Here is a 23607-nt window from a genome sequence, read left to right as displayed (position 1 = left end):
AACGAGAAATTTGTAGGAATTCAACGAGATAGAATTTCTCTTAAATAAGAGCATCTCCAATCAAAAATTTTATTTTTACTAAAAAATACTGTGAAATTAAAAAAAAATGTCATAATTATCAAACTCTATTTTACGTGCTTCTGCAAAGGTAACAGTCTTTTTCCTCTTTTGTGGGTTTCTTCAACAAATCCGGTTGAGACAGAAAAAAAAGCGTATGTGAACATTGTCACGCCAATATTGACATCGCACTGTTCATCTGCAAATAAATAGTAAAAACTTTGACGTTTAACTGGAGAGACCGAACAATATCATACACATATTTGACGCTCAGCTAAAAATGCCCATAAATATTTTTATTTGTCCTACCAAACGTTCGGAGAAGCAAGGGACCGTCAGGTACGACGACCGGTCCATCTCTGGCTCTCTGGATCCCGCATCCCGACCTTCCACGTGAAAGAGTGTGGCAATGCCGGCCGTTAGGAAGGGACACTGTACAACGAATGGTCAAACTCACAATTGTGATGGACATATTGTATTATATTCTTAAGTTTTGGCGCTTCTGCGAAACAGCAAAACACAGTGAAAGCTATATTATATTAACATGTCTTCCATCTTCTCCAAACTTCTCTCCATCACTACCATCTCTTACTGAGTATCGTTCAAACTTCAATGAAACCAGTCAGCATGGAAGAGCTGCCATTGAAGAGACCCAAGCTTCAGCAAATGCTCCAGAGTGTTGTTCAGAACTTCGGGTGGACTTACAGCCTCTTCTGGAAGCTCTGCCCGCAGCAAGGGTTCCTTCTTATTCTGATACTCTTTCATTCAGAAGATCATTACGATATAAGAACTGAAGCAAATAAGTGTGTTAATGCGTGATTAATTTATTGATTGATTAATAAGGTTGTTGGTGTGGGGGGATGGGCACTACAACGGTTCGATAAAGACGAGGAAGACAGTGCAGACGACGGCGGTGAGCCAAGATCAGATGTCGCAGAGTGAGAGGAGTGAACAGTTGAAGGAGCTGTATCAGTTCCTCGCTGCCGATGGAGATGGTGGCGAGCGCCGCCGTCCAGGCCTTGCTCTTTCGCCTGAGGATTTAACTGAGTGCGAATGGTTCTATCTCATGTGCATTTCCTTTTCCTTTGCTCCTGGTTGTGGGTTCGTATTCTCTCTCTCTCTCTCTCTCTCTCTCTCTCTCTCTCTCTTGAGAGTTGAGACAGACAAATAATTAACTAAAAATGTAAATGAAATTAGATGATTTTAACTATTGAAGACGTGAAAAAACAGCTAGGAAAAACCAGTAGTTTTTCATTAGTTCTCTCTCTCTCTCTCTCTCCTCCAAGATGAAGCCATGATATTCATTGACTGTACACCGACAATAGAATATCAGAGCTGTCTTCTATTTTTGTTCTCAATCGATCTCGTAATTATGGAAACTTGCTCCAAACAGAAAAAATTAATGAAGTACTTCATATAGTTCTTCCTTTCTTTTTCTTTTTTTTAATGAACATACATAAATTATAAAATGTGTGGTTCTAATATGTGACCTTAGAGATACATTTGTATGCTTTAATTGATGGGTTATAGGTCCTTCCATTCTCACTCAAGAAAAATTATTCTTTGTGGACACCTCTAGGCTCGGCACCGTGGCTGGTACTGTTCGATGCCGCTTGATACCACGGTTCGGTATCACTGACATCGAGCATTCTTATTAATCTCCATGCAGCGTTCTGCATCCGGCCTCCGCACAAAATAAATTTTCCATTCTCACAGCACCATCATGATGGAAGGAAAGAGAAATATCTGAAGATAAAAAAAAAATTCTGATTGGAACAAAAATTATGTTTTTTAAATATTACCTCAAAAAAAAACTGGGCTCGAGATTAGTGGGGGCAATTTAAAAAAAAAAATTGTTTGAATTTGTCATTAAAGGATAAAATATAAGATTATATAAAATTTATAATTTATAAAGCTTATTTATCAGATTTTGAAAAGTTGAATGATTACTTATTATCAATATAATAAAATTTTAATTTATCATGATATTAATGGAGGCTAAACAAGAATATAAGCAACAATTAAAGGATTTGTGGTGAAAGCGTTTACTTAAGATCATGAATTATTTCAACTCATCATTCAAAAAAAGTTGGAATATTTCAAACTGTTAGAGAGCCAATCGATTTTCAAAAGGGGATAAGAAATACCAAGTTTTGCAAAATTTTGATTTTCAAAGAAAAAAAGATGCTTTAACAATCTCTCACATATTTCAAAATAAATCATTTATTTCAAGTTGTATGCATGGGAATTCAACTAGATCTTTTGGATCATAAACCAATGCATATGACTTACAAGAACTTAACTTACTCTATAAATCCCATAAAAAATCCGTCAGAAATTTTCTGCCCGAAATTCGGCCAAGATTTCTGACAGATTTATTTCAGTCGGAAATGAGCATTTTTCTGTAGTGTCTCATGTTTAGCTCATTGAAATTATATTTCTATGAATTTGATTTGCTGAATGTGCATAGACTTCTTATCACTGCAACCGATTCATAAAGAAAGTTTTTCAATGTGAATCACACCCATAACTAGAACAATGAAGTCTGAAGTTTTGAGAACATGAGAAGGCCTCGGTAATAATAATCTAAAACAACTGTAATATTGTCTTGTGCAGGCTTCCAGGGAAGGCATTCGAAACCCAAAATAGCATTTGGCTTACAAGAGCAAATGATACTAACAGCAAAGTGTTCTCAAGAACTATTCTTGCCAAGGTAAAAAACTAGACTGCTTGCCATTCCTAACACATAAAATCTCAAAACATTAATTATGTTATCAAGTACAACTGCATCGAGCTGGAAGATTTAATAAAAAACAGGAAAAAGGGTTGGCTGGATAAAGATAATAGGAACTGCAACCTGTAAATAGTTGGATAAGGATAATGATTTTCCATACCACAGTCACAGAAATTATCCATTTCTGTGTGGAAACCGAACGGTAAAAACCGTCCGGATTTATTACGTTTTAGCTGCGAGCATAATTGCATATTTGCTGAGTATTTGTGAAAACACATCAAAAGGGGAGCAAATATGCATTCATAATTGCATATTTGCTAATTGAATATTTGTTGCGCTTTTGCAAATACTAAGCAAAAAGGCAGCAAAAATGCATTCATAATTGCAAATTTGCTAAAAAGCTCCAAAATGACATCTAAAACGTAACAAATTCAGACGGTTCTTACCTTTCGTTCTCCACACATAATAATTTCTCCACAATCACGAGTGTTAACTCAGCATCATTTCCCAGAAATCTGATACAAAATCTATAATCTCCATTTGATAAATCTTATTCAAACTAAAATTCCTATTTCTTGAACTAACATGCAAGCTTTTCCTCTCGCCTGACTGCTTTCAACTACGATTCTTGGTTCTGAAAATGGCAAATTCAACACAAGCAGAGCGCAGGCATTCAGGTTCGCCCCGTAATTCAAACTCTACTGTAGCTTTCCAATGCTTAGTTTAAGAAAAAAGGAAGCATAATGAAATGACCTTAGATTCCTCTTACATCACGTTGATTTTCCTCTTTGTGATTCTACAGACAGTTGTGTGCATACCGTTAACTAATGGCGTTCTTGAGCTTGGAACAGAAGAAATGGTGAGCAGAAAAAAAACAAAAAAAAACTTGTCACAAATTTATAATATTTTAAACTAACAAATCAAACAGGTCGAAGAAGACGCAACACTCACACAGCAAGCAAGGAATATATTTGCTGATATTCACATCAACTCACCTGCACCAGCTCGCTCAGAGCAATCTACATCGAGCCCTGCATTGGAATGTGAAAACTTGCCCATGGCTTATGGCATGGATGATCTCTGCCAACTATGTGAAGAAGTGGATAATAAAAAAGAAGATAGCAATAATGATAAGAATCCTGACTGTGAAATTACGAAGGCATATTCAGAATCGGAGCTTGAAATTGGAAGAATGATTGTTACAAACATGTCCATGACTGATCAGTCTGAGAGCATCAAGTTTGGTTTTGCTGACAATGGCATTATTGACTCGGAGAGGTCTCAGCTAAAGAATCCGGAAGTAGCTCATAAATACAGCAGTGTTCATTCTCTTGAACAAGATGATAAAGAGTCATATTTAGCTTGGTACCTTTTGCAAGATGGTTCATGTAATGACCTTCAACATTCACCAGGTAAGTTTAGGGGTGTTCATTTCTTGTCATGGGTCGGGTTCGGGTCGAATCCGAAATTGACCTGGCACTATTCGGATCAACCTAAACCAGACCTTTTTTTGCAAACGGGTCGGTTTTTCGAACCCGAACCGCTTCGGGTCCGGGTCAACCCGACACGACCCGAATGACCCAGGACTGTAAAAAATTGCTAATTTTCATGTAAAAAAGAGGGTCAAACTCCATTTTTCGGGTCAAAAAGGGTCTAAAACGGCTCGGGTTTTCATATCAAAACGTGTTTTCAGGTCAAAACAGGTCAATTTCGGGTTAAAGTGTTAACCCGACCCGATTTTTGAAACGGTCGAATTGTTGAACCCATAAGTTTAGTTTACCATTCCTAAAATTCCAGTGTGACAATATTAGCAAATAAATGGAAGACTTCTTGTAATTATCCATCTTATTTTCTTTCCAGATAGCATGCCGGTTACTGAGTTACCTCCACAAGATGTTCATTACTCACAAACCGTTGCTACCATACTGCACGATAATATTAGCGATTTCTCAGAGGGGAGCTTTATCAGCCAACTTAGCCTCTCAGATACCTCATCATTCTCCAAGTGGTTTTGTGAAAATCAAATCTTTTCAAAGACCGGAGCCTCCCAGTGGAAACTGAAATACATCCTCTTCATCCTTCCTACTATACACAATAAAAAATATCTAAATTCTGTTCACTTGAAAGGTAAAGAGAGTGGAGGCTGGAAGGGAATACTTCAGGATGAAACAAATGGAAATCATGTCCTTGCAGAACGAAGAAGAAGAGAGAAGTTGAACAAAAGGTTCATGATTCTTCGTGCATTGGTTCCTTGTGTGACAAAGGTATGTTTTTGCTCAGATTATTTTGGATCTCCATTTAGTAGAAGTATCCAGTAATGGTCAATCCTTTTCTTTTGAGTGCCAAAGCACAAATTTGATGTAATCGGGACTCATCTCATGGCCTTTTTTTTTTTAAATTCGGCTGACAACTTTCAAGATCTTCACCAACTAAGCTAGATGGCACTCACATTACAGTTTCGTTTGGTACGACTTTTTCACTGTTTCTTAAAACAACTTTTTAATACAAAAGTTAAAATTTTTATATTAGAAAGTTGTTTTAAGAAGCAGTGAGAAAACCATCCCAAACGAAACCTACATCTCTTCTTTGGTAAATCTAGGACTGCTTTAGACAAACTGATAAAGTTTATAAAGAAAATCTCCGAGCAATCAATTTCATATATTCCACTTAGTTCACTCAAATCTTTTTGATGCTCCAACACCTTTGGAGATAGCTCCAACAAAAGAGCAACAATTATAATCTCTCTTAGATATCTTACCAAGCTCTGATATCCTTCTCTTCAGCTAACCTATAATTATTTGATTGATCCAGATGGATAAGGCTTCAATCTTAGCAGATACAATCGAATATGTCAGACACCTAACACTACGTATACACGAACTTGAATTACAAAACCAGAAAATATCAAACTTGTTGGGTTCAAAAGTATCAGATTCCCACAATCAAATAACGTCGCAAAGCGAGAGATTGGAGACAAACTGTAGCACACTTTCAGCAAGTATCACTCAGGGTAAACAGGAACTAGCACATTTGCCAGAGGCAAAGAAGCGCAGAACAATACAAATTACAAATAACATTGAGGAAGCAACAAAAGCAATGGATGATACCACCATTAGCATTCAAGCTTCCATAATTGAGTCCATTGCCGTATTAGAATTGCAGTGCCCTTACAAGAATGGAATACTTCTCAAGATTATGCAGAAACTCGACGAGCTCAACTTGGAGATCACTTCTATCAACTCTGCAATGGTTAATGGCAATTTCATTGCAGAATTTAAAGCAAAGGTGCTTTCATAGGAAACAATATTTTTCCATTTTTCATTTCACCATCAAAGGTTAAATGATTTTCTATATACTCTGAGAATCACAAAGACAAGAATAACACTAAATTAGAGACTCGGATAAAGTATAATAACACATCCATGGAGATTTCAACACTTTAGAAATTGAATTGTCTCTATTAACAATATTCTTATAAAGAAAATAGATGAATCAAATAACTCTACGCAAAAGAGCTTATAATTTAGCACTTTTTCCTCTTCTCACCTTGTTTCTATACAATTTTTACAGATCAAAGGACCCTATGGAAGGAGAGCCAACGTTGAAGAAATAAAAAGGACAATTCATGAACTCTTATCCCATTAATAGTTCTAAGAAATGTATACGGGACTTGATAGAAGAGGATCTTTAGAAGCTTCTTACTACTAACTTCCTTCAGTATAGATGCTCGTCTCAAACGTTTATGATAAAGGAAATTTTTGCTGCCTTTGTTGAGCCTTTCTTCAGTTATTTTTATTAGAGCTCATTTGATTGCTTGAAGTTAGAAGCCATGTGAAGAAAGCACTACAGTTTTTTGAATTCAACATGGTTTCGACTTCATTGTTTTCAAACTTTACAAATCTTCGAAAAATTCTTTCAAGAATGAAGTTTTTATTTTCATACTCAAAATATTTGAAAATAAAATTAAAACTCTCTCAATCATATTTTATATATACAAGCAAACAAATAAGCCTTTATTACATTTCAATAAGGTCTCATCAATATAAAGACTCATCATGTTTTTTTGAAAAAAATGGATTGTTGCCTTTTTTAAATTTGAAACCATGGTCCAGAAATCACTTACTTAAAGCTATAACAAATTTGAGCTATAGTCATACTTAAGCTTCGTTTTGGACATCACCCGGAGAAGGAAAGGCAAACCAAGGGCTCCTAAAGAACAAAGCACTAGCTCTTCCACAAGCCGAACCTCCTATTCAATTCTCGGCCTAAAAGTTACAGCAAATGGAAGAAACTTCTAATAGAATTGTGAACTTTCGCAAGCAACAACCAAAAGTCTCCAAGTCTCGATTGGATAGAGAGCTCCTCTGACTTGGGCCTTTAAGTGCTTTGGCCACCTCTAGGAAGAGGAAGAAGACTTTAACAGATTTCAACAGATTTCACAGGCGGGGACTTGGTCCCCTCAAGTGCTTAATGAGTGACCTCTTTTCATTGGTTTGTATTGGAGTTTGTTGCGTAATACAAACCAATGAAGGGGTTCTCCTTCTCACTTGAGGGGTTTGTTTCTTTTTGTTTATGTCTGCGGCTTGGTTTGGGGTGCTGATCTACTTGTATCCCTTCCCCTTTTGTCTTTGGGAAGTGCAAGTCTTTTTCCCCACAAGCTTGTATCTCTCCGTGTATCCTTCTTTTTCAATTTTAATACATTCGTGTTTAAAAAAAAAGCTTTGTTTGGGACAGCTTTTTAATAGATTCTCAAAGCAGATTTCTAGTATAAAACTTTTAATTTTTTGAACTAAAAAGCTGCATTAAATAATAAGAAAGTCGTCCCAAACAAGCATTTATTTGAAAAATATTATAGAATATTCAATGCACGCAAACGTCTTATTAAAATTGTGATTAAAAATATCATCTTAAGCTACACCTTTCTTAAAAAAATGTGACAATTAATAAAAATCGCCATAAATTTATAATTAAAATCTTAAAAGAATCAAAAAGTAAGAAAAATTTTATATTTTTAAGATTAAAAAAGGTTTTTGTTTGAAACACACAAAAAATTGTCTTTTCTTTCATAATCTTATCTTCAAAATTTTAAATCGGAAAATTTACTAATGATATATATTTTTAATTTCGAATACTGATCATGCAAATTTTCCTATGCATCTTTGTGGGCTTCGAAAATTCAACCCCAGCCTCCCCCATTGTTTTTTCGGGGGAGTTTTAACGGATTTAGTTTTGGGGTAAATTTTGGGAAGGCATATGGGTTTGTTGATAAAACACAACCCAGAGATTTCGCCGTCATTTAGCGAGGGCTTTATGATCCGAGTTCTGATTTCCTATAGGCGCAAGCCCCTATAGTTAATTACCCCTCCTAATAATGAGAGTTTTGGTTATAGTGTGGAGGTCAACAATCTTGTAACTCTTTATAGTAAGCTCATTTACTTCGTCTTGGGAGGATTTCAAGTCAAAATCCAGTTCCTCTTGACAAAGCATTACTGCTGAACCTTAAATTCCTTCTTTTCTCTCATTGATTATCCCAATAAAATTTCCTCTTTGATGTTCATTCTGGATAGCTACTATAATTGCATAGATTGGTCTGTTGAGAGGGACAAATTATCTTGTCCAGATACCGGATGGAAAAACCGTATAATTTTCTCTCTATCTATAATAAAAACACAGTGAGTCAGATATCAGCACAGAATAATCTCTCATTAAGAGGTGGAAGATCATTATGTGGCTCAGGAGCAAGACAAATCTACCTGTTCTGATGAACATTGATATTGAATGTTCCTCCTTAAGAAGAAAATTCCACTCAATTTGTTTTGGTTAAGAAAATTCTGTTCTTCATTATCTCAATGTTCCTCTCAACAATGATACAATTTGTTGCCTTCAGCAACCATTAAGCCATTGTGTCAGGCTGATTCTTCAAAAAGATGAGTCTTAAGAATTTATTTGAGATAACTTTTTAACCGTTTAATTATTATTTATATAACAATCATAATTTTATTTAATTATTATTTCTTGTTTTTTCAGAAATTTCTATAACATAAAATTATTTTCTACAATCATAACAACAAAATTATTTTCTCCATAATAAATTATTTTCAAAATATATTTTCTTACTTCAAGCAGCCAAATGATCTCTAAGAAAAAAACAATTTCGTTACTTACTTTCCGTCTAAATTAGAATAAAAGTATGTGCTGCCATCCTCAAGGAAGATAGTTGGCTCAAAACATTGTCCCTAAATTTTTATATAATGAATCTCAAAGCCATTAGTTTAATGTTAAAATTAATGGAATATAAACTTCTCGTAGATTACACTCATCTCTCTAATGAATTTGGTATTCGTCCTTACTAAAACTTCTTTGAGACAATTTTATTACTGCTTTACTTTTCAAGAAGCCGCAATTACAGCTTCATTTGAGACGGCTTTCCTATTGCTTCTTAAAGCAGTTTTTTATTATAAAATTAAAAAAAAATTATACTAAAAAGTTACTTTCAATAGTAAGAATGTCGTCCCAGCAAAACAGTAATTACCATGGCCACAATTTTTTTGCATCTTTTAAAAACAAATTTCGTTATGACGAGCTTTATATAATAGTAAAAAAACAATCCCAAACAAAAACTAAATTTTAATGAGAATATTCCCACATAATTTTGCTCCTATCTAAAACCTATAAAAAAAACAAATTAAAAAAAAAAAGTGAACAAACGGTGTAAGCAGACACCATAATAACTGGCAATGAAACTATAGAGCTCGCAAATAACAACAAAGTTCACAGTTGCTTCAGGTAGCTCAAATAGCATTCTATTCCACTTGTAAACTTAACAAAACAACCCCCATCTTAAATTTTCAAATCATCAAGGCTAACTATTCTGCAACTCAAACCAGTGAAGTTCCAATTTCAAATGTCGACAGTGGCGATGTCCCTCTCGAGCTCATCCCAGTTCCGCCGAGGGACTGTTCCGTCGCAGCAGCTCTCAATCCCAACTGCTGCAACTGATGGACGACATGCGACATCCTCGGCCGAACTGAAGGGACGTGCTGAGTGCAAGAATAGACCAGATCAACAACCTTCTGAATCACACCAGCTTCCGGAATGTCTAAAATGGCAGGATCTAATAGTTCTTGATATCTATGAGACTGGACTAACGGGGTCGCCCACTCGAAAATGGTCTGCCATCCCGAAGACTCAACGGCCTGAGCGGGACGATGACCGCTTATGATTTCTAAAAGCAATACTCCGAAGCTGTACACATCGCTTTTGGTGGTCAGTTCGTTTCTGTAGACGAATTCTGGAGCGAGATATCCGTGAGTTCCTGCCATTACTGTCCTTCCATTCATGGCTTCCCATGGTATGGATCTGGATAGGCCAACACCTAAGAGATGCGCTCCAAATTCTTCATCAAGAAGAACATTGCTAGCGCAGATATTGCGGTGAACTACATGTGGTTTGACTTTGTCATGTAGAAATCTGGAAGGAGTAGATGAAAATAAAGGATTAGAGGTTAAGAGAAAATAATAATCTTCTCTGATTCTTATGTATAAAGAGAAAGGTCAAGCTACAGAGAGCTAAACATTGTAAACCTTGAAGATACAGAGAGTTAATTGATCTGGTGTAGTGAGAGAAATTTAAGAAAATAAAGAATTATCTAAGCTAAGATTTCTTGAGATTTCTATTATCATAACAAAGTCCATGTCTAATTAAAAGAACTTTGGCCACTTAACCAATAAATCTAGTAGAAAGCAGTACCCTAACAAGCTTGGTTAGTTCTATTATATGATTACTTTCCTTCTTAAACATTTGAAGGCCTTAGGAGTGGCATCATTCCAACAAGGGGCACCTTGTGGAGATTGCATTCCCTAGTACTTCGATATGTTAATCTTCGTAGGATAAGCCTTTACTGAAGGTTCCATGAGAAATTAAAGAACATAATTGGGCTTCCCTAGGTTGAGTTGGAAGGAATATGCCTAACTTTGGGTAGGTTCAACATGATTATGCCTATCTGGATTGATAGAGCCAAAAGTCGCAAAATTACTTGAATAAGTTGAGCTAGCCTTAAATAGCCAACCAAGTCAGATAAATGGACCAAGCATCCGTTTGGGCCAATTGGTACTTACTTGCTTGAAGATTCTCCTAGATCATGCTATGAGACTTAGTTATATAACCATTTGATGTGCTAGTAAGTTGCATGTTTTGTCAAATTATTGAGACATCTAAAGAAAATGTGGGCTTCAAAAATTCACACCCCGGCCTCCCTGTTGTTTTTCAAGGGAGTTTTAACGGATTAAGTTACGGGATAAATTTTGGGAAGGCAGATTGGGGTTGTAGATAAGACACTACCCAAAGTGGGAGCACAAGCCGGATCACAATTGGCGTACACGGATAGTAGCAAACCGGTGAGCTTCTCACTAACGCGGGTTTGGAAGTTCTGAATGAGTATCTAGCTAATAAGGCGACGAACAGGTTGCGACAAGAACTTGTTGAAGGTTGTGATGAGTCTATTTGTCATTGTTGTATCATTATTGTGCGAACCGTCAGCGGTCGGGTGCAGTTCTTGCAATCGAATTCAGGATGCAAACTAAGAAGATTCTTTTTGAGGTGGAGTTCCAAATTCAGGTGGAGCTTTAAGGTCATTTGATTGTTGTGTATCGGAGCAGTGGATCAAATCAAGAACCTGGGGACAAGTTGGTTGCGGACTCAGAATCAGACAGTCGTAGTGCGAGGAAACAGGTTGGAGGGCGCACTAGTGTCCGAGAAAGATTGGAGAGTCGGTGTTAGAGCATGAGCTGGAGCTGTGGTTTGGAGTGCACGGTGGAGGACGTTCACGAGCGGGATTGAGCTCGGTTTGACGGGATTGCTTGTGAAGTTAGTACATGAAACTAGTTAGATTGCAGTAGGTGCACAAGTGGTTCTTTGATTGTAAAACCTAGATCAAGTTGGAGATTGTGAGGTGTTGGTCTAGTTTTTAGTATAGGCCATTCATGCATGTTACCACAATAATATAAATCTCTATAAATAGAGATCTTATGAGATGTATTATTTGGGGAAAATTTAAATAAAGTTTTAGGATAGATTTTTCTCCTCATAAATTATGTGCTCTCTTCCCTCTCCTCACTTCTCCATCTCTCTTGCAAGAAGCTCAAGAGCTCTAAAGATTCCTCCAAGAATTCCTAACAGGTCTTGCAGAGTGTTTTAAACTAATTCATTTTTTAATATTTATCATATATTTGCATAACTGTTTATATCTACTATCATCTTTCTAGCATTTGCAACTCTGGTCCTTCTATCTACGTACTTTAGTTTTGGAATCACAGGCTTTTGATCGCTTAGTTATGTATCATTGCTACCTATTAATTCAACATGTAGCTAAGTTCTCTAGAACCAAAGTAACAGTCTCTTAAAACTATAGAAATGCTAATCAGCTTAAAATAAAAAATCACAATGAAAAGTGCCGTTGAATGGATCTGTGGCTTGGCTGTAAGAAACTCATAAGCTCTTATTCACATATGCATGTTTTTAATTGCATGAATTATTGAAGTTTTCTTTGTAAGGAAAGAGCTCGATCCTATATCACCTAGAAGAGTGTTATGTATGCCCACTATTCTTAACTTTTAGGAGCTTGCACATGCATGGGTGCCATAGACAGACCGGTGGTCTCTCTATATCTTAGTTCTCATTGATCGTGTGACTCTATATGCTATCCAAATGTTGTTATTCTATCTAGTATACTATGAATCCATTCATAACTGTATCCTAACTTTAAATTTTCTCTCTTCCAGATTAGCTTGGGCTTAGAATCTAATGTTGATGTTCATTGTTTCACAGATTGGGAGGATTCATGATGTCACTGGAAGAAGCATATGCTTTAGGTTTTGTTTGGGACAATTTTTTACTAGTAAAAATATAAAATTTTTGTATTAGAAAGATTCTTCAAGCAGCAGTAAAAAAGTCGTCCCAAACAAAGCCTGAGTTGCAGTTGTTTCATTGGAGCCGCGCCACCGATGTCCTACCTAAAATTCTTTTGATATAAAAGCCTCAGCTTAGCTTGGCAGACTTCTTCATAATCAGCCTCAAGGTTTGTCTTGGTAAATGTGGGATGATTTTCTTTATCATATAGATTTTGTTATAAAATTTCAACCTCTCTTTGCTGACAACTAGAATTTCGACCATAAAATAAGCATACTTTCTTCTAAACTAACAGCACAGAGTCATAGAAAGAAGGCTCTTATCTCTCCTCCACAAATGTAGACTTATTGGTTTCCTCTTCCAAATCCAATCCCAAGTCATCATCCATGGGCTCCAAAATCGGTAACTTGCTCCTAGAGCCATCCCCTTCTTCTCGGTAACTTGCTCCTAGAGCCATCCTCTTCTTCAAATCTAGCAATCTAGCATTTACTTGCCAGCTGTTTGATCATATTCCTGAAACAGACATCATTCTCTAGATCAAGGGCCACACGGAGACCAGCCTCCATCAAAGAGACGTTGTTGCTCTTCTCTCAAATGAAGAGGGATGTAAGGTCTAACATATTTACATTTTCTGTTATTATCATGATTTGTTCAATGATCCCAGCCTCTACGGTAGGACATCAGCTGCACTGTTTTGCTTTAAACATTGGGCTCAGCTCGAACACTTTCGTTGGAACTGTAATATTCGATGTGTATGCAAGAAAAATAGATGCATGATTAAAATACAAGATGTTGGAGGATTTGTTTGAAAAAAATATTGTATGGATTGCAACAATAAAAGCCTATTTTGTTATCGGTGATGATTTGATACAGACCATTGTGTTTGGGACCGCGGAGAAGCAGCTGATTGTCCTGAAGATCCTTTATGGTAAAATCGTTAGCATTAAAAGAAATTGAAACATTATTGTCGGAAGTTAATCTAGACACAGATAGAAGATTATGTGACAGGGAGGGGACGTGTAAGATGTTACGGAGACGAAGCTTACGGTGAGACTCGGGTAAGGGCAAGAGACCTTGGCCCGAGTTCTGAATCGGAAGCGTGCTTCCGTTTGCAATGGAGACAGAGTCGAGGCCATTGTATGGCGTTGGGTGTTGAAGGCTCATCACATCGGAAGTAAGGTGTGACGAGGCACCGGAGTTCAAGATCCAATCGTTGGTGGCCGAGCTTTGTTGTTGAACCATAAGAGCTCTTCGATTGGACGAAGGTGCGTAGTTCAGATTGCATCGGTGCCAGCAATTCAAAGCCGAGTGGCCCATTTTTCTGCATATTTGACATTCTTGTCTTGTTGACTAATTTCTTGCTGAGGTTTGAGGATTAGCGGAGGCCTGTTGGCATTGATTTGACCCTCGTCCGCGAAACCTGTTGGGCTTGCCGCGGTTGCTGGGGGTGCGGTTGGAGAGAAGAGCGATCGCCTTCGATTGTTTATTTTCCTTGAGATGCTCGTGGTGACGATTTATTTCTTCACTGCAAAGTAAAGTGTAGAGATCAGAGGTTCTTATGGCAGTCTTGAAGGGGTTGTAGACGGTGGGCAGTCCGTTAAGAATATAGAGAATAATGTCTTCGGTGTCGACGGTGGAGCCGGCAGCCGCGATGTTGTCGACGATTATCTTGATTTGATATTATTGCATCATACGATCTTTCATCTGATTTTGATGTAGCTCGTTCTTGAGCTGTATGACGCGGGATCGTTTTGTTGGTTGAAGACGACGTTCGAGTGTGGACCAAACGTCGTGGGCGATATTGAGGGTGAGAACATATGGAAGAATCAAAGGCGAGATTGTCGAAAGAAGGGCTGAGACGAGGTTGAGATCGATGAGTTTCCAGCGGGCGTGATCGGAGACGTCGGACTCCAGAGGGCAAGTTGCAAGGCCGATGAGGTGTTCAACGTATCCGTTTGCAAAGAAGTGTTGATGAAGCTGTAGCCTCCAGATTGCATAGTTTTTGGACGTGAGTTTAGTCATAACAATGTTCTTGATATTGGAGATGAGGAATTTAAGGTGAGTGGTAATGACGAGTTTGGTTTCTTGGTTGGAGACGTTTGACGCCATTCGGCGAGAGGCGGTCGAGGCTTCTTCGGCCATGAGATCAAGTAGAAGGTATGGAGCGATTGAGGTCTGATACCATGTGGAGATTCTTGGACGGAACAGAACAGGAGAAGAGCAACACATAGGAAGAGAAAGGAAATAGAAAATGTATTATTGAATTACCTTCTATTAAAGAACTAAAGCAAGAAAGGACAAACGGCTAGCTGACGTGCCTATTCCCTAACACTTTTTATATAGTTTTTTTTTCATATAGAATAGCGTGATGTGATCCTATTGGACACTATGATTTAAACATATATCAAGCATGGAGGTATATCTTCTGTCTAGGAGCTCTTTGTTGGGATGCTGGTTTGGAATGTCAAATCGTGGAATCATATCTTGTTTGGTAGCCAATTGGACAGATATTGGAGCTTGTCAGGGGTTCTTTGCAATCACACCTTGCAGGAATTATTTGTGGGCTCTGAAAATTCCACATTGCACTCCCGGCCTCTCCGTGTCATATCATTTTTTTTATTGTTTATGTGACATCGGAGAGTTTTAACGAGCTTAGGTTCCGGGTGAATTTTCAGAAGGCATATTAGGTTTTAGATAAAACACTACCCAGAAATTTCGCCCTCATTTTGTGAAGACTTTATGATCTGAGTTTTGGTTTCCTATAGGCGCTAGCCCCTATAGTTAATTACCCCTCCCAATAACGAGAGAAAACTTTCGATTAAGGCTAGTCGTTAAAGAGGTTACATAGGTTGTAAATACAATGTATAGTAGCAACAGTTTCAGGGTTTGAAGTTTGGATAGAATTTTGTAATTTGAAACTTAAATTTTATCACCATAAACTTAAAACTGGCAATGGAAGACAAGCTTGATCAAGATCTCATGGTTCCGTCATCCCGAGCTGTCATGTTCACTGGTCTACTTAGTCAGAGGAGGTACTTGACCCAACTTGACAGAAGGTACATTATCGACAGCCATGGGTTGCTTTGTCCAAGAATACCTTGTAGACCTGGGTTGGCGTTTGTCTAAGGGGATAGATCTGAATCCATCTATCAGATATACACTATGATTCATAACTCAAGGGTTTAAAGCCTTTAGGGAACAAACGGGCTTTGGTCGTGGTGTCATTTTACGGCAAAATCACCTGATTAGAGGGCACGTGCCACGTCCCTATTGGCAAGAGACTATTTGAGGATGAACCTAGTAATACACCTGACATGACATTCGTTCTTTGTGAGCTGATGTTGATTTCAAATTTATTACCCCCGAAAAATGATTGTGGGATGTAGATAAGTTTTAGTTTTAAGTTTTTAAGATAATATATTTCATTTCAAGGATTTAGACTTTTGTTGGATTTGAGATTTGACCCATTCGTTTGAGATGTCCAATCAGCACGGCCATCATCGGGGTGATGTTAAGGTCACTTGTATTTCGTGGGATTTTGAGAGGCATTTTGTACTTCAAGTCATGTCAACTTTAGTCGTTTTAAGGAGGATGATACTTGAATATTTGACCCGCGCAGCATTCTAAGGTTGTTAGATTTAGGAATCATATGTGACGATCGGAGCACAAGCAGGTTGGATTTATTTTGAAAATAGAATGTTACATTAATGAACATTTGACCCTCCGCAGCAATCTCGAACATTTGTATTTGTAATTTTAAGTTTTTAACACGTTTGTCGGAGCACATGCAGAGTGTATTACACTTCAGTTTAGTGGGATCATATTTAATCATAAAGGGGAATTTTAAAATATTTAAATATGATCCGTTGTGCCAACGATTTCATTTAGAAATGCCCAAGATTTCATTTAAGAGCCTATGAACGCCTGATGTCCGCTTATATAATTATGTTGCGGATCCGGCGGCGTTTCTTTAAATCAAGTTTGAGTTGTAATATGTAGAAGACATGTTGTTTAATTCATTCAAGTTCAATATAGCTTAGAGGGAATGTTTATTTAATAGATATTAGGAGATCGTGTTCTTGCTTGTTAGTTAATTGTATTGATTGTTACAAGTCTCATATTATCTCCTATAGGTTAGTTATGTACATCGATATGCCTTCTTTTAACAAAATGAAGGATAATTATCATTAAAGAGAGTTGGGAAGAAGTCAAGTGATGCTCCTATTAATATGCTACTAGTGCAAGAATAGTCTAATGCATTTGATTCAAAGTATACATCTCCTCGCATTAACACAACTCTTTGAATAGATCTTCCCAAAACTATTAGTTGTTAGTAGGAAGTCCTTGTAATCATTCGATGTAATCCAAGGACAAATATTGAAGTCAAAGTAATTGTAAATCGACAGTCGGCGGCGGGAGTTTGGCTGGAGTCGACGGGTGCAGGCCTCGGATGACTAGGTTGGGGCTGAATGGGTGGCTGGAGGTCGGAGGCTGAGGCAGTAGGCTGGAGGGTCCTTGGTCAACAGCGGGTCAGGGCGGAAGCAGACAAAGAGGTCAGCGTTTGCGTAGGCTTCAAATAAAGGAAGTAGCAACACGAGGCGGTGAGTTCAACAGGCTAGAGCAGAGCGACGAACAAAAGCACATGTTAGATGATTCAAATTCCTCCTCTGTTTGAATGCTTCCTCTTGGTTATGCCGTGTGTAGGAGTTTTGTTGTGAGCTTGGCGGTTATATGATCATGGGTGAGGTCGTGGGATCGTGAGGGTCGTGGGATCGTGAGGGTCGTGGGGTTTGTCGGCTGGGTCTGATTTGTTGATTATAGGTCAACATTATCTCATGCCTTATAATTGCAATTGTACAAATATTAAAGCGCAGCAGCACATATTGCTATGAATCAGCTTATTGGGCTCATGCTTGAGCTTGTTTTCAATTGTTTTCATCAGTGTTGTAATTAATAATTTTTGAGTTTGTAAGAGCTATATCAAGTGAAATGAAAAGGGCAAGTTAAATGTGATGATAGGAAAGCAAATCATATTGTATTAAATAGTAAATGCAAAAGGATAAATGTTGATGCGCCACACTTTATCAAGGAACATGACAGAGATAAAGATAAAATAAACAGAGAAAAAATATAGAGAGAATTAATGTATATCACTGATGATAAATTTTAGATTGGAATAAATCCAAAGCAGAATTCAAGGAAAAGAGCATGTGCTCCATAATTTTTAACAGAACTAGTCGAACCAAAAATAATCAAAGTGTATGTGTTTGACGCATATTCTTTTCTCGAGGAATAAATTTGATCCTTAAAAACACTTTGCTTTAAAGGTGTTATCTAATGATATCAGGGAAAGGAAACTAAATACAAACAAACATAACTTCGATAAATTAGTATAAATAGTCAATAAAATGAATAAAAAAAAGATCCAACACTTAATAAGTTCATTGAAACGCAGTGTTGAAAATCTTTCTCAGTTTTTTATGGCAGTGTGTGTGGGGATAAGGTGGTGGGGGCTGCAGTGTAGTTTGGGGAGGGGCGGTGGGAGTATTGACCTGGATTTCTTCATTAGCTTGATGACAATGCTTCAAAACTAAACAGTGATCCAAATAATAGAATTCTCAGAATACAACTAAGAGAATATGTGAATTTCAAGTAATTTACATGTTTTTTTGAGATCTCCATGACTTTATTATTCCAATCAGAATAACATATAATATCTGAAAATTTGGCTAAATCCAGAAAAGTATAGACTAGAAGTTGAATGCTAGCAATAAAAATTTGTAAGTTTGACAAAGATTGTAGATAGCAAGCACATTTCTAAATGTATTATTCGCAACAATGTTCTTCCGTAGCCATTATAAATCACCAAAGAAGAAGCGGATGATAGAATGATAAGAAATACTTGAGTTAGCAAGTAATCTTATCGGAATTACTTGAGTTCGCAAACAACCCTAACGATAAATTGGTAAAAACAGCTAGAAAGAACACAAGAACGCCAACGAAATCAACCAAAAACAGTAGATTGTATTAGGGAAATCAAAGCAAAGCAAACATAAAGCAAATATACAATTGATCCTCAATTCGATAGGAGGATCGTTCTCTCCCAATCTCTAGATGATGAATCAAGAGCACAAAGCCACCAAGAGAACTCCAAGAGAAAACAATAATCATGCATGCCCTAACCCTAGCATCACTTCCTCTTTTAATACATATCTTCCTAATAAAAGCCAATAAAAGATTTCCTAAAATAAACCAATTATTCAAATAGTTTCCCTATGCAAATTCCGCCCCCTTCCCTCTCTCTCTTTGCCTCCCTAGGGGAGGACCCACACACTTGGGCGGCATTCAAAGGAAGCGGCTTAGCCCGCCTCCTGTAGGTATGAACCCGGTCCAGGTTGGACTGGTTTGGATGGTTCAGGCTGAACCATAACATAGAAGTTCAAAAGTACACAAGTAAAATGACATCAATGTAAGACAGTACATATCTATTGTAAGTTCATACTTACGCGATTCCTTGAGCAAGAGTTGTTGCAATTTTCATTCTCATTGCCCAGTCAAGGCATCTGCCTCCCCTTGGAACATTGTGAAGCCATCTGTCCAGAGGTCCATTCGCAACAAATTCATAAACAATGTAGCGATCTCCGTGGTTATAGCAACAACCCTTCACAGCAACTAGATTAGGATGATGAAGATGCGCAACCCTTCGAACCTCTGAATAGAACTCCTTTTTCCTTTGGAGACTGGATCTCTTTAGCCTTTTTACTGCCACCCTTGATCCATCTAGCAATGTTCCACTAAATGTTCCACCTTTTTTGGTCTTCCCAGGAAGACGACTTCCCTCACTGAAATTCTTTGTGAAGGAAATCAATTCTTCCATGGTAAAAACTTTCCATGATGGAGGAACTAATGCAGCAGCTGCAGGGCCTGATGATTTGTGCGACCGCCTCCGTTTCTTGCTCCTCTTATAGATGAGAAGCCAGATCACAACAGCCATAGTAGTAGAGAGTATCAATACACTCACAACCACAAGGATGATGAAATACTCTTGATGACACTGCCTATGGGGGCATCTGCTCTCTGATTTCAAAATTTCCCAAAATCATCAGACTTTAGTTGGTTATAGTTCATTTATTAGGGGCAACAACTATTGCTTCATAACAAATTTAAAATAGAAGAGCAAGATTATAGACGAACAAGTTTCTACCATACTAATGAGATAGAACCTTTTTTAAAATCATCATAGTTTCACTAAGGCTTTGTTTGGGACAGCTTTTTTACTACTTCTTAAAGCAGCTTTTTATTATAAAACTTTTAGTTTTTCTACTAGAATGCTGCTTTAAGAAGCATCAAGAAAGTCGTCTCAAACGAAATCTACGTTTTCTTTATTTTTGAATATGTAGGAAAGAGAAAACCTTGAAAGTTATGGAGAAGTGGGTTATACCAGCTAAAACTGTATCCTGATAGAGCATGCACATAAATCCATGTGACTTGTCACATCTTTCACCAACAAGAGCAACGTGACTATTTGTCACCAAAGTACATGAATTGCTTGGGTTGGTGTTACATGATGCATTGTTACAAATAATGTGAAATGGTTCGCCTGGGAAGACATTCTTGTTCCAATTTGACCTGTTGTCGGACCACTGCCAAACATAACCAAGACTTGAATTGTAACCATATCCACCAATCCAACAACCACTGGAACTACTAGCACATAGATTCTGCACAAAATCCAATTCTTCCACTGATGCTAGGGCCGCTAGATGACCACCATAACCTTGGCAAACTGCCTCAGATCTATTCCAAGGAAGAAAATTTCTAACATATGTGAAGCACTTGCTCTTACTGGGGCCATTTTCCCACCCAGCTGGACATGCTGTACAAATTGGAAACAACAATCAGCACAACAGGTCTTTAGCTATAAGGTAATGTACATGTTGTATACATGTTAACCTGATGACATAGACAGAAATAGTATATGTATAATAAAATGAAAAAACTTAAAGTATTAATGCTTTTAAACATTATGCAAATCTCAACTCTGCAAATTTTGAGGTCAGAGTTTTAGGTGCTTTCCCCATTTAACACAAAAGAATATATTTTGCATAGTCTTGCCTAACTCATATGCCCATGTAGATGAATACATATACAGATTTGGAATGCAATAGTTATTATTTTATTCTTTCTGTATAAGCTAATTTTCACATATCATACTACCAAAATATCTGTTTGCAAAATTTAAATCCATCGCCTTGCAAATATTTATTTCATCCACCACAAAGCACGTACTTTAAATTTCTACATATTTACCTAAGCTTTTTATTGATCAAATCAATCCTAAAACTAGTGTACAATGATCAGAAAATTAATATCATGGATATGCAATCTTAAGATAAATTCGTGTAAGCATTATAAATTCATCAACAGTTTTAATTTTTAGAATCCAAATATGCTAGTGAACAGAATTCATATGATAAGCTTGATGTTAAGAATAAATTGGAGTGATATCGAGTCAATTTTGATCAAGCCAGCCTAAACTCAAATTTGAGCAAGCCAGCCTAAACCCAATTTTGACTCAAGACAAGTTTGAGTCAAGTTAACATCATTTGATTTTGAGTCGATTTCCGAGTTTATTCAAATAAATTCTATTAGTTCAATAAAATATGTTTAATCACTACTCATAGTTATTAATTATGTAAATGTCATCAAAATATAATTATAAAGATGTATTATAAAAAATAAATATAAACACATAAATGTGTATACATATACCATTTTATGTTATAAAATTATGAATACATGTACACGTATGTGTATATATGTATAAGCACCAACACAAATATGTGCATATATTATATATCAAGTGGATTTTGAGTTAAATCAAACTTATTTCAAGCAAGACATCTTTGAGTTGAAGCATATCAATTTTGATTTCGAGTTGATTACTATTCGAACAATTATTGGGTGAGTTTTGATCATAATACCAAACATGAGTATAAATAAAGTTTTACTCTAATTTAAGCATTTCTAGATAATAAAACCTTGATAATACTAAATATCAAATATTATATGAATGAATGCATCATAGAAAGACATTTCTAACTCTCCTCATCTAAACTTGAACATGTAGCCAAAGTAGAAATTACAAAATTATGTTACCTTTAAATCTAGAACCTTCAAAATTAAATTAAATAGTGTAGCCCAAAATAAAATATGCCAAAATGTTTTGTACATTTAACATATTGCATGTTATACTATTCAAAAAAGTAAAATGAGAGTTTGTCATCTTGGCATCGCTTGAAAATCCCACATGCATAGATAAACAGCCCACAACACATGGGATATGGAAGGATTTTTAAGTGGAAAGCAACAAAACAATAATGCTTATCCCAATTTAAATAACTCTATTATCTAAGTTGATGATTAAAGATCTATTCTTCTGCATAGCCAAAGGAAGTGTGGTTGCAAGTTTTCAATTAAGCTTATAAAGACTTGCTTTAAATTCATTAGGTCTTCAATCCAACCATTCAATTTGCTGAAAATAGAATTTAGATGATTTCAAAATCAATTCCTTAAGTTTCAAGCCCAAATACTAGAATGCTTTAAGATTTGAAATTTGAGTTAAAATTCTGATTGATCAAACAAACTTTCTGCTGGCTTATCAAACTCCATCGTAGTCAAAGTACTACTAAATCTGGGAGAAAAGAAAATGCATCAAGCTTCCGTGCCATGTAGACAGGCGCTGGTAAGAAAAGCAATTAGTGAAGGTCGTTAATTTCGAAACCTTATTCAAGGCATTTGAGAACATGAAAGGGGTCCCCCTCACAGATCCATCCATCTCAAACAAAACTCGGTTCCACGAACAGTAAAACAAGCTAAATACGTTAGCCCCGGCTTGGATTGGGGCAAATAAAAAGAGAAGAAATAACAGATCAAAAAAAATGCTCAGAGAGACATCCACAGCTTCTCTCGCTCATTTTTCCCCGCATAATTCTACTAAGCATTACAACGAATGAAGGGAATCAAAAGAATGAGCAAAATCAATAAAAGAGTAGAAAACTCACAGGCTCCAGCCCTAGGCTGAATAAACGTGTACAGAAAAACCATGAAGTACGAGAGATGGACGAGATTGACGCCACCTAAACCCATTCTTCTCTAACAAACAAAAGGGCGACACAAGAATCAGCAAAGTTCCAGCTTGTCTACCTTCCCGTTCCGCCCATCTCTTCTCAAGTTCTCAGGAGCTGCTATCCCGACCCTCAGAAGTAAGTACAGCGGGAGCAGCATTAACTAGCTGGTGTATTAGGTTACCAATTAACAATGCCCAACTGAGGAACCGGTGAATTTGAGACGGCCATAAATTTAAATTTTTATTTTTTTATTATTTGTAAGAGTAATATTCTTTTTTTATTATTTTCAATTTTATTTAAATAATTAAATGTCAAAACTCACAATAATATTTATATTTTATATGTTTTCACTGTTATCGATTTTCTAAAGATCTCGCATAAGTACATAATTTATAATTTAAGCAAATATTTAGTGCTAATTTTATAAATTTAAATTATTTGGTGTTATTTATATAAATTAATAGAAATACATGTGTATATGATTTTTTAGGAGAAATCTATCATTATATTCCATTTATTAGTGGAATTGGAGAAATTTATCAATTGCGTATTTTTTTGGAAAAAAAATGCACGAAAGTTTGTTTCAAATCAAAATACTCCTACTTTTGAGTTCTTTATAAAGTTAGTAGCGTCTAGCGCTAAAATTAATAAAACCCATGCCAAACTAGACTCACATGCACGAATGCCCATATGCCTTCTTCAGGGCATCTCCAACCGAATTCTCATTTTTCACTGCAAAATGCAGTAAAATCAAAAAGTGACGTGATTCATCTCCAGTGG

The 23607-nt window shown here is 36.7% G+C and overlaps 2 protein-coding genes across 2 annotated transcripts; one reads left to right on the top strand and one right to left on the bottom strand.

Moving 5' to 3' along the window:
- Positions 1-586: 586 nt before the first annotated feature.
- Positions 587-6568, top strand: LOC110097687 (basic helix-loop-helix protein A). The gene is made up of 9 exons (XM_020824205.2): positions 587-794; positions 901-1158; positions 2674-2770; positions 3454-3468; positions 3594-3650; positions 3720-4203; positions 4652-5055; positions 5603-6076; positions 6362-6568. Exons 1-9 carry the CDS (start codon positions 670-672, stop codon positions 6434-6436), a joined length of 1989 nt encoding a protein of 662 aa, XP_020679864.1. The 5' UTR covers positions 587-669; the 3' UTR covers positions 6437-6568.
- A 2935-nt stretch (positions 6569-9503) lies between these two features.
- On the bottom strand, positions 9504-23003 carry LOC110097688 (C-type lectin receptor-like tyrosine-protein kinase At1g52310). The gene is made up of 4 exons (XM_020824207.2): positions 22762-23003; positions 20139-20573; positions 19204-19774; positions 9504-10261 (listed from the first exon to the last, which is right to left on the bottom strand). The coding sequence occupies exons 1-4, from the start codon at positions 22844-22846 to the stop codon at positions 9670-9672; spliced, it is 1683 nt and encodes a 560-aa protein (XP_020679866.1). The 5' UTR covers positions 22847-23003; the 3' UTR covers positions 9504-9669.
- Between the last annotated feature and the right edge of the window lie 604 nt (positions 23004-23607).

This window comes from Dendrobium catenatum, unplaced genomic scaffold (assembly GCF_001605985.2).
Source record: "Dendrobium catenatum unplaced genomic scaffold, ASM160598v2 fragScaff_scaffold_1481, whole genome shotgun sequence".
Taxonomy (NCBI): domain Eukaryota; kingdom Viridiplantae; phylum Streptophyta; class Magnoliopsida; order Asparagales; family Orchidaceae; genus Dendrobium; species Dendrobium catenatum.
The sequence above is the reverse complement of the archived record's forward strand: the minus strand, read 5'-3'. Positions and strand labels throughout refer to the sequence as shown.

What these genes read in the sequence shown, in the direction of transcription:
- LOC110097688 (XM_020824207.2), bottom strand. Translation starts at nt 22,846, where the DNA reads ATGGGTTTAGGTGGCGTCAATCTCGTCCATCTCTCGTACTTCATGGTT. An exon ending in TCAGCCTAGGGCTGGAGCCT is followed by an intron (nt 20,574 to 22,761) that starts GTGAGTTTTCTA and finishes CAATTTGTACAG; the next exon opens with CATGTCCAGCTGGGTGGGAA. An exon ending in ACTCTTGCTCAAGGAATCGC is followed by an intron (nt 10,262 to 19,203) that starts GTAAGTATGAAC and finishes TACTCCTTCCAG; the next exon opens with ATTTCTACATGACAAAGTCA.
- LOC110097687 (XM_020824205.2), top strand. Translation starts at nt 670, where the DNA reads ATGAAACCAGTCAGCATGGAAGAGCTGCCATTGAAGAGACCCAAGCTT. An exon ending in AGCTTGGAACAGAAGAAATG is followed by an intron (nt 3,651 to 3,719) that starts GTGAGCAGAAAA and finishes CAAATCAAACAG; the next exon opens with GTCGAAGAAGACGCAACACT. An exon ending in TTGCAGAATTTAAAGCAAAG is followed by an intron (nt 6,077 to 6,361) that starts GTGCTTTCATAG and finishes CAATTTTTACAG; the next exon opens with ATCAAAGGACCCTATGGAAG.